We start from the raw sequence: 11,653 nt of genomic DNA, 5'->3' as shown, positions 1-11,653 counted from the left end.
AAACAGACAAATTTCCCAGTGAACAAATCAGCAAATAGAGCAAAAAAGACTTGACGGTTTCAATGAACATAGATGATGGAGCAACACAACAGGAAATATAATTAAAAGATAAATAATAAGCAAAGAATTTCTAAATTCAGACAGATTCCCAGGCAGCTTTACGTTGTTCTAAATTACATGCATCATCCTCAAAGACAGACCTGCAGATCATTAAGGCTAGGTCTGTAGAACCTTCCATTCCATGTACCTACAAGCAGCTTAAAAAACTATCAACTAACATTGCTTTCTCCCCACTCCACAGCACAACAGCACCGATGGCAGCACGCAGTCTCAAAAGTTAGAATTCACCTTACTTAACACTCCTTGCCTAAATTATGCAGCAAAATTTACACATTCTGAGAAAAACTGCAAACTAATTAGGATCTTGAGAAGTACATATGAAAGTAAGGGAACTGAGACTAGAATACAAAGGCAATAGCACACAGAAAAGACAACATCAAACTTCTAACCCATCCATTTCCATACTTGAAGGAGATGCAGAACCTGAAAGATGTCAAATTCAAAAGACTTTATCAGATCTCCTCAGACAGCAGTTAGCAAGCTTGCTTCTACAGAGAATCAAGATTGCCTGAACTTCTCTTTAGCATACATAATTAATGTTGATATTCAATACAAAAGTATTTTGAAACAATATGGGCTAAAACTCCTCATGCTTTTGGCCTTACACTAAGCTTGTGCTACTGGATATCAGAAATATATATCCTTTACAGAGACATGAACTGAGCACACACAGTTTTTTCTATCCTGTTCAGAAGCAACTCCAGTCTAAACAGGGCACTGTGAAAGGTAAACAACTTCACCCCGTTCTGTAGTTCCGAATGTTCTGAAATGGCATGTATTAAATGTAAACACCAAATGAATCCTTTCCTCTAGCTCAGTTATTTCCCACCATTCTTCTTTTAATTTTCTACTCTGGATCTTAACAGGACTTACTATTGAGACTATCAATGTAGCTAATTGCCAAGGTTTAGATGAAACAATTTTATTAATATCTGTAGTTCTTTGTCTAAGACCAGTGCCATCCCATGTTTATTCCAGTGATACCAATGCTGAAGTTCAGCAAGTGACCGTTCTCTTTGCCAAAACCTCAGATCTAATTTCTATTCTATTCCAGAAGAATCAGTTTATCATTCCAGAAAACAACTGTGAGAGTCCTTAAAATAATTTTGCGATGTAATCTGTCTATACTGTCCCTGTTTCAAACAGCAGAAGCACAACTGTTGAGTTTCTGACTATTTTAAGGGTTTAGTAACACTGGCAATCACCTTTGCAGATGTTTAAAAAAAAATATAAAAATCTGTAATCCTTCCTTAAAGTCAAATGATTTATTTTTCTCTTGCTCTTGCCACTCCTTTTTAACAACCCCTTTTGGACCCTTCACAGTCTTATGGATAAACTAGAAGTTCTTGTATTAATTTAATACAAAACCAGTACTAGTAGGTTTCTACTATTCTATATTCTCTCTCTGCCATGTTGGCTCCGACCTCAGAAACTTTTTTCAAGTGATTGTGTCATTTGTGCTTGCAAACTGAGAGTACATAATTTCTAGCTGTTCCTTACAGCCCTACAATTCCGCCAAAACAAGAAATAAACTTATTTGCTAAACTTCTGGCTCTAGTTATCAACCAACTGAAAGAAATGTCAGACAGTCTGCAATTAAGAATAGGATGAAAAGAAGTCAGGTATACTAGATGCAATAATAAAGTTGCTAAAGTTAAACAACTAAACACAGTTCATTTTTTCTTATTTAATAAATTATATAAAAAAGTGAAACTTTTTTTTTTACACATTATTAAAAAACAGTTTCTTATCTAACTTCAGCAATAATACAAGCAATAATGAAACCAATTTAAATTTTTGGGTGGACATTCCATATCCCGTTTAAGTGGAGTCCAGTGCACACAGCCTCACAACTACTGATGACGTTTCATTCCCAGGGTTGGTCTTCTTTTCTGTTGTTCTGGTTCCACAGATGACCTCACTGTTCATTTGGGGGGAAAAAAAAAATCAAACCAAGCAAACAAAACCCAAAACCATACTCCTTGGTTAACATTGAAAAAAATCCACAAAAACATGGCAAGTTTCAACACCTGCTCAAATTGTAAGTACTTTTGTATCATCATACAGATGTTCAATTATGGTTGTCACATCAAAAGTAACATGACATTTTATCTTTAGCCTTGTAGGAAAAAAATCCGATAGCATATGCACATGCACACACAGAGTACACTTGACAAGAACACTTTTACGTGGTTTACATTTCACTTTTATTTAATCCTCAAAACTGCCCATATTGCAGGGTTTTTCTTGATGAAATATGGAACTGAGCAATTAATTCTACAAAATTATGGTAAAAACTTGCTCATTTTTCTACCTTTATTGCTAAGAAACTTTACAGGTGCACAGTTTGTAAAAATAACCCTTTTAAGACTGAATGTATACACATGCTACAGGATTTAAAAAAACCCGACATTAGCATAGCACCTCCAGATGGGGCAAATGCAGTGCTGAACACAGACAGAATGTTCACGAAGTTAGAACTAATCATTTATTTTACAGCTTCTAAAGGGAAGAAATTGTTCAGTCCTAAAAGGGTTAAGTAGAAACCCTAATATACTTCTTTTTCTAACAAAGCTGCCACTCAATCCCACAGTACAGTGCTTGAAAACAAAGTCAAAAGTCTGGCACAGGAAAGTATACACATTTGTTCAGTACTCATAAACACAGCTGCTTTTGAAAGAAAGTAAATAATATGGTTAATAATTGAAGAGCATCTTAGTTTCAAGATGGACACCTCTATGGAGTCATTTAATCTACAAGTGGGTAGCTTACTTCCAATAGGTAATTTGTTTCACTTGGCATTAATATTTTGTATGTGGGGAATCCACCAATTTACGTCTTGAGTTCATGTCTTTTCAGGAAACCATTCTGATCTTTTAAGTCTGTGCAATGAAAAGAAGTACAGAATACCATTATTAATACAGTTGTGGGATGCCCTCAAGGCAAATAATTAGGGAAAACATCAGCAGCAGATTATTAAAGACTATGCTAGTGTTGAATTCTGAAATGCAGTTCCAAACAACAGAAAATAAGAAAAGGCATAGCTAAATTAGAGCACTCACTTTGCTTTGTCTCCCTAAAGTTGGAACTATAACAACATTCTGAACACAATTTCTATGTATACAGAATTAACAGCAGACTTAACAGCTAGATTTGAACAATTATAAGAGTTTCATACTGAAACATTCTATAAGTAGTTTTATCAAAATCTTGAGATATCGTTAATATAATGAAAATTGATTAACAGCTCACAAGGCCAATATATGTAACAATATCACCCCACAGAAAAAGGTTCAGGAAGATAATATATCTGAACAACTGGACGTATTAACAACAGTAAGGACCTGGAAGACGATTTCTGTACTACAGGATAACTACTGGCAACAACAGAGCCACAAGCCCAACAGAAAAATGGGGTTTAAAATGGTCTTGTAAGCAGAACTTAATAGGCTCTTTTTTGACCCACTTGGCTGTAGTGTGTAGAACAGCAAAAATTAGGCTAAGTCTTTACAAGTCAAGGAATATTATATCTATTGGGCAAAATTACTGCACGTAAAGAAACTGAATATAAAAAGTATTGCATTTATATGTAAAAAATTTAAAATAATGAGTATAAAAGCACGTGTCAAGTTCTGAAAAGATATTTTAAATAGTCTTTGAAGGTTAAAAGGCTTGTTACGGTTTGCCTGCTGTGTGTGTATCACGGTGTCTTCAATACCCTCTAAATCTGATATATATATCTTGTCTAATTCTCAGTCTAATTAGTGATGAAAATCTGTGGCTCTTGAACTAAGCCATATTGTAAATACTTATGTCCTTCTAACAAAAACACTGTGAAATGATTCCTTTCACAACACAATAAAACAAAATTTTATAGCACATACAAAGGTAAACAGATTTGCAAGTAAATGCCAGTAAACAGTTTAAAACAGAGATAAGGCCACAATGAATTCTGCCCTTGGTCACTGGAACGGAGATGAGGTGAGGCAGCATTCACTAGTGCTCGGAACCAGCATCACGACTGTCACGGGAACAAGTTTGTAATACAGAATAGCAAACATGAAGGCCTGTGGTAGAATACAAGCACATTTTAGGAGGACAGTGGCACTGATTTTACTATTTGCTAAATATGCTTTATAACTGATCTCTTCCTTTGAACACATCCTTCTCATACACAACGGAGCACCAAAGCAAGCAAGTAGAATGGAGCGTCAGAGTATGCAAATATGGTGCAGAGTCGATGCCTTAAACGGTGGTGGGTGTTGAAACTGGAATAAGTGGTCAGAAATAAAAACCCTATGAAAATGGTCAACAGGTAAGCTGGTAAGCAATGAACTGCTGTAGGAAGCCACAGGTTCACATTTACACAGCAGTGGTGACTTGCTTCAGAGTACAGAAAAGGCTGAACATGTAATGAAATTTGTATTTTGGTTTTTAAAGAGATCACACTATCAGAACTTGCCCTACAAGTCTATGCCTAGCTCTGTGACTACAAATGAACTACTGGGGTATACTTTCAAATACAAATGAAGCAGGCAGGTCTACAAAGAGGGACAAAACATGGCAAAGTCAAAAAGAAAAAAAATGCAACAACCAACAAAGTCAAAGTGCAAATGAGCCTTGAATTGATGATGGAGAGAAGACTTGAATGTTGCACAAGCTGTTGGCAGGGAAAGGGAAACCCACAGGAAACAAAGATGGGAGGAGTTGACATTTTCATAGTGCTTTTATGATTTTCTATTTGCCCATTCTAAGTAATAAAATTTACTTCTAGTTATTATGGTATGATCACTTCACAATGAAAGCACGTTCTCAATACAAGTGTTACATGAAAGTCTGGCCTAATTTACTGAACAGTATGAAGAAAAACATGCTTGTTGTGATTCTCAAGTGATGGAGGGCATCACCTACCAATCCCATTTGTAGCACATACTTCTCGTGGTACTTTAGTTACATGCCAACAAGACAGAAGACATGCTGCCAAATGAAGTTATTGGGAACATTCCACTTTTGAAATAAAACATTTAACTTACATTTAATACAAATTATATACAAGATTAGAAAAACCTGAACAGATCCTGAAACATTTTCAGATGTAATATGACTGAGCAAGGAAGAGGGGGAGTAACCCAGTAACAACCCTTCAAAAACACCAACATATGCCTGTGACATGAACAATCATTAATATGACTGCTTGAGATGCCACTTTAGGAAAAAAACTCATGTAATGTTAGAACCTCATGAATTATCACTATAAATACGTATTTAAAAAAAGAAAAACAGAAATAACTATTAACAATGACTGAAAACAGAGCACTAAAGTTAACATACATTGCATGTATTGCAGGCAAGGCAGAGGCATTTTTTAAAGCTTTTGCACAGACTTCATATAATCTTAAAAAAAATATGCTGGCCTTTACAAGGTTCTACTTGCTGAAATAAAAACAATTTCAGTCCATAAAAAGTCACAAGACTTCAGTTTAAAAAAAGGAACAGTTCCAGCCACAGACCAAAAATATATATTTTTTTTTTTAAAACTGGAAGAGTATGGTAATTAGATTATACAAGCATGGTCAGGCTTTGGAACCTGAATATACTTCAGAGCAAAAGCTCAGAGAAAAAAAAATATAAACTATTTGGTAACAAAAGTGTACTATATGTTGTGATACAAAAAAGGTATGGTGAAAATGTACCTTTTATACTAAAGCTTATACAAGTTCCTTGGTCCATAAAAACTATGTTGTGTTCATGTTTTCTAGTTTGCTCAACATGTATCCCAGCCACATTTTTGTTTCTTGCCCACTAAAAAAACCAGCTGAAAAATAGATTTTCAATAAAGTTCTTATGTTTCGGCTGTTGGTTTGTTTTGTTTGTTTTTTTTTTTTTATCGTGGCTTCTGTTTTTAAGATCTCACTTGCAGGTAACAAGGTTCAACTCATATCACCTAAAATGGAAAGGTGTTTTCCCATGAAACCACAAAAATTGTTCAGTTCTCTTGAATGTAGCACATGACAGTCAGTTAAAGTCCAGACAAACAACAGTAGTTAGGAAACTACAGTTGCTGTAGATGATGTGACGTTGGTTGGGTTTGTGCTGACACTTGTGTAACTCCCCTCGCTGTTTGTGTTTGTTTCACTGGAAGCCATGAGGCTCGAGTTGGCTCGGAGGATTGCTCCAGCAGCACTGCAGTGTGGCCGTGGCCCTGGTTCCGGTGTGTATGTAAAGGTAAGGCTGGTGGAGTAAATTATGCCATCGTTACGGACCAAAGTTACTGGAACCTGGACTGGCTGTCGGACCCATCTCCAACCCTCTCGAAACGCAGAAATGTCTGGAACAACACACAGCATGCTCTCCGCGCATCTGGAAAACAGGAGAGTCCAATGAGCACAATATACTTAAGTTTAAAGAACAGAACAGAGTAGCTCAACAATCATCTAGTCCACACTGTGACCACTGCAGGGCTGACCAAAAATTAAAGCATATTATTAAGGTCCAATAACCTTAATCTGCCTAAATACTGACAGGCCTGGGGCACTGACTACCTCTCTAGGAAGTCTGTTCCAGTCTGATCACCCTTTTGGTAAAGAAATGTTGCTTCATGTCCCATCTAAGTCTTCCCTGGTGCAGCTTTGAACCATTCTCATGCATCCTGGCACATGACAGCAGGAAGCAGAGCACAGCACCTCCCTCTCTCCTTTCCCTCTTTAGGAAGCTGCAGAGAGCAATGGGGCCCCCCTCAGCCTCCTTTTCTCCAAACTGGACAAGCCCAAAGTCCTCACCCATAACACGTAGGACATGCCTTCCATCCCTTCACCAACTTTGCTGCTCTTCTCTGGACACATTCCAGTATCTGGACATCCTTAAACCGTCAGGCCCACAACTGCACACAGTGCTCATGGTGAGGCTGCACCAATGCTGAATACAGCGGGACAATCACCTCTTTTGACCAGTTATAGATGTGGTTTGCCCACCCTTCCCTCTGTTGGGGCACACTGCTAACTCATACTGAGCCTGCTGGCAACCAGATCTCTTTCTGCAGGATGGAAAATATACACTTAAGTGTGTACACATGAGTATACACTCTTCACAGCACCCAGGAGAATGTAATCACCATGAAAGTAAGAGAAAATACTGTACCTGTACATGGTTTCAGCTTCCACATCCCCAAACCAGACACGTAAATTTGGAGTGAAGTTCTGTCCTGTAAGTTCCAACATTGCTACATCCCCACCACCATTCAACTGGAAAAAAAAAAAAAAGAAGAAAATTCCCCCCGAAATATATATTAATAAAAATAAACACTCCTCCATTAGGAAAAAAAGACCCAAAACAAACAAAAAACTCCACAACCCACCAAACCAAACCAAACAAAAACCCCCAAACAAACCAACCAAACAAAAACCCCCAAACAAACCAACCAACCAAAAACCCCCAAACAAACCAACCAAACAAAAACCCCCAAACAAACCAAACAAACAAAAACCCCCAAACAAACCAACCAAACAAAAACCCCCAAAAAAACCCAAACAAACAAAAACCCTCAAACAAACCAAACAAACAAAAACCCCCAAACAAAACAAACTAACAAAACCCCCCAAAACAAAACAAATGAACAAAAACCCCCAAAACAAAACAAACAACTCCTCCCCCCCAAAACAACAAAGAAATCCCAAAATCTTCATATGCAAACAAGAACTGTAATCAGTGCTGTTTCTATTCAGTTGGACAAAACCGAAACACACACAACCTACACAACTGAACTGTAAAGAAGTAACACATCCAAAAGGTACTGCCAATTAACCTGATAACATGAGGGAATTTCCAAGTTTTGATAGTGGCCACTTAAGAAACAGATGTCAACAACGCTTTGAAAACAGAGAACAAAATCTTCCAGAGAACATGTTAGGAGAGCTTCAAGTTTTTCTGGGATGAATGCTGATTGTTTTTTAATAAGCTCTCTTTGATTTGTAATTGTCTAAGAGTCAAAAACAATTTCTAAATAATCAAAACAGAAGTAGAAGTCCTAAGGATATCACTACCACAGTATTTTAAGAAACAAAAGTTTTATTGTATAGAGCAATATTAATATATCCTGTGATGGATAGGCTCATGTATTCTGAAATGTAGGTAAGAAAAATTATTACAACATAAAGTAATTTTACTACTTATAAAGCAATTAAGACTGTTTTTCTACAGTATTCCAAAAAGGTACCATGATGGATAAAACAGTATGACAAAAACAATCTAACATAAAAGAGCTGATTAAAACCAACAACAAACTTACTTGAAGACTTTCTACAACAGGCACAGGCGTCACTGGAGCATGGACCGGTCCCATCCCCTCATAAAACGTATACTCGGCTTTGTCTGTGCTAATGATTGTCCAAGAGGCTCCATCATTAATCATTTCTTTATTTGGTTCTTTTGGGCATGGAGTGGCCTTAGAAAGAAAGAAAAGTTTTAGATCTGATCTGTAGACACGTCTATCAAATCACAGACCCAAAAACCAACTCAGCCAGTAATAATGCCTATTATTGCAAAAACATGTTTCCTTATGTTTTCCTCTAACAAAGTGACTGAGAGAAACAGTTACATACATTTCAGAAAAACTAACAGAAAACTAATATTTGTGAGAACACCATAACTATCACTTATGACACTGTCACCTCGCCTTATATCTGAGTTTTATTTTAGTTCAACCTTTTAGGTTTTAATGTTATTCAATAGCCATTATCTAAAAAACTATGGTAATGAGAAGTAGCTGCTTTAAAATTGATTCTATTAATGCAAAGTGACTAAAACAGCTACAGACTGAAGTGGAATACTTTCCATTAGTTATGATTTACACCTGGTCAAGATTCTTTTTTTTTCAGAGATCTTCACCATCCACAAAATGATGAAAACACAAGTTTATATTTCAGTGTTTGCTCAAAGACACAGGAGAGAAGCTGAAACAACAACCTTGCAAATTAGAATAAAAGAATCATAAAATGGCTTGGGTTGGAAGACCCCTTAAAGATCATCTACTGTCTCCCTCTAAGTACTACTAAATTAGTACACATATATATATCTATCTACATAGATAGAAAATACACTGAACTTTTTTTTTATGGCAACAGAAGCCTCTCTGAACAATAGCAACAACACCGAGCAATCAATAAGGAAATTGTGTATAGGTTAAACACTGGCACAGAAAAAAAGTGGGACTCAAAAATTCTAATACCTAAATTCTGTTTTCCTCCATTACACTTTAAGAATGTCCAAGTATGTAACCGTAACCTTCACTCTTCAAAATATCAGATAAACTTCAATTACTGTGAATTGACCAGTTCAGATGTTAAAATCTAAGCCTAATTTTCACGTGGAGTCTTCACTCTGGTATGATCATGTAAAAAAGCATTGAAAACAGCTTGCAAGGGAAGTGTGCAACATGGATAGTAACTACAGATCTTTCCAAGCTCAAGACCGAAATGATACTTCCATTAGAAACATATGGAGCTTCTAAATTACTAGTCCAACATCAAAAGAGGAGCTGTTGTATATGTTGTATAGGAACTGTTGTGTACTATTTTGAAGCATGACATTTTTCCTACAGGTTGATCACAATTCCTCTTGGCATGGACTGATGCACTTCGAGCCATGACAAATAAAACTATGGATATAAAAAAATGAATGAACCTGTAAAAGACCCCTTGAGTGACTTTTTTCAGACCTCCTAAACCCACAAAATGGAAGGCAAATGCCACAGAATTTGTTCTCAAAGTCCTGCTACATCAAGAATCATTTCAAGAACACATTAATTACTTCTTCTGTCACAGAACTCCTTGAAAGATTATGAGTCCTATTCTAGAGAAACATTCCTCCTTACCACTTCCAAATACAGCAGTTTACCTCCAGGGACACTTCCTTCCCTTTCTTTCCTTTCATAACTAAAGTTTCTCAATAGATGGCTCTGGAAGATTGAAATGCCTTAACATCATGGTCTGGCTCCACATGGAGACAGAAGTTACAACTCCTAATGTTGCCACTGACAGTTTTCTGAAAAGGCCACCTCAATGTGCAGTGGCAGCAGTGAGTGACAACACAATGTTGCACACTATCAGAAAAAAATACTGAGAACAAGCTATCAGGTGTTATTTTGCCAGTATAGATGCTTTGTTCACCTAACTCTGGAATATTGTGTGCAGTTACAGCCTCCTTGTCTAAGAAAGCCATGGAGAAAAAAAGAGAAGGGACAGAAAGGGTAACTGAAGTCACCAACGAGTACTGACCTTATGAGAAGAAAGTGAGAAGACTGACTGTACAACTAGGAGAGAAGAAACTAAGATGTTGACGGCTAAAGTGAATGCAGAACTGCTGCTCACTAAATCCTGCAACACTGGAAGTAGGAATCACTCACAGAAATTGTTACATCATTCAAAACAAATACAGCAAAAGTTTACTACACAAAGGACAGGAAACCTCTTGAACTTTCTGCCACAGCTCACTGCAGAAAAAGAACATCAGCACATTCAAAAGTAATCAAACTGATGTACACATCTACAAAATGATACTAAAAGATAGAATCAGGGAGGCAGCCTCTAACAACACTTAGTACAAGCAGTGTGGATGCTGGTAGAGTATAACTGCACTGGAGTGCATAAAGCAACCACATCCACCTGCTTCCCATGAGCACCAACTCCTATTGCTGCTGTTAGACAGAGACACGGAATGTGCTCTGATCCTGTAAGGCATTATTTATATTCTTTCTCTATGCTCCAGAACACATGGGTGTCTTGAAAGAGAGATCTGGCTGGTACTTCAGCTACTGAATTTCAAGGTTCATGCTCACTCGTTAACTTTTTACAGCCTCTCTGCTTTAAGCCTCTAAGGTCTCTATATAGTGCTATTTCCATTCACCCAAGGGAGATTTGTCACCCTAAAGAAAAGTTCAGGGGTTTTGTAGGTTTTTGTTCTGTTTTGTTTTTCGGGGGTTTTTTGGTTTTTTTACAGTGACCATAGTTGCCTAGATTCCTACTACAGCAACAGTATTCAAAAACAAATGCTTAAGAGCAGGCAGGTGGAAGATACTAAACGTGCTGTTTCCCTGGTCTTTGTCTTCTAATCCAAATAAAACCCAGATAAAATAGGATTTCTCTCCTGACATTGATAGAAAGAGTTTATTGTTCACAGTAATTTCACTTACCAAAGCATGATAACAGCCCAATGTGCAAGACAAAAGATTTTAGCCAGCAAGTAGAAGCAGCAGGTACCAATTCCACTAAAAGAATTCAGAATAGGGGGTTGTCCTTTTATCTAACTCCTACCCACGTGGAAAGTTCAGAGCTCTTATCAGCACTCCATGAGTGCTGCAGAAACTGAAGAGTGGTAGGATGTACTGATAGTCCCACAGACAATTCCAGGATGCTAAACTAAGGCAGCTGTCAGAGAAGCAGGAGTTGCTTCTTCATTCAGCACTTCCCATAAAGTACTCTGAGAAAGATTAAACAGTAAGGCTGATCTCCTGAGTTATTGTAATTTCCATTTCACAGTC

At 37.2% G+C, this 11,653-nt stretch overlaps 1 protein-coding gene across 5 annotated transcripts in view; it reads right to left on the bottom strand.

Moving 5' to 3' along the window:
* Positions 1–2,308: 2,308 nt before the first annotated feature.
* The window catches only part of RBPJ (recombination signal binding protein for immunoglobulin kappa J region), a 149,286-nt gene continuing 139,941 nt past the window's right edge, over positions 2,309–11,653 (bottom strand). For 3 of the 5 annotated variants that reach the window (XM_032686790.1, XM_032686789.1, XM_032686791.1), the window contains exons 9-11: positions 8,405–8,560; positions 7,258–7,361; positions 5,920–6,480 (exon numbers count right to left, since the gene is read on the bottom strand). In XM_032686790.1, coding sequence (XP_032542681.1) covers positions 6,165–6,480; positions 7,258–7,361; positions 8,405–8,560 — 576 coding nt within the window. In that variant the 3' untranslated portion in view covers positions 5,920–6,164. Of the gene's footprint in view, positions 6,481–7,257; positions 7,362–8,404; positions 8,561–11,653 lie in introns of all 5 variants that reach the window. The other 2 variants (XR_004356870.1, XM_032686788.1) reach the window with 2 other exon arrangements.

Source organism: Chiroxiphia lanceolata, chromosome 4 (assembly GCF_009829145.1).
Source record: "Chiroxiphia lanceolata isolate bChiLan1 chromosome 4, bChiLan1.pri, whole genome shotgun sequence".
NCBI classification, from domain to species: domain Eukaryota; kingdom Metazoa; phylum Chordata; class Aves; order Passeriformes; family Pipridae; genus Chiroxiphia; species Chiroxiphia lanceolata.
Note: the sequence above shows the minus strand (reverse complement) of the source record. Positions and strands in the feature narration are given on the sequence as shown.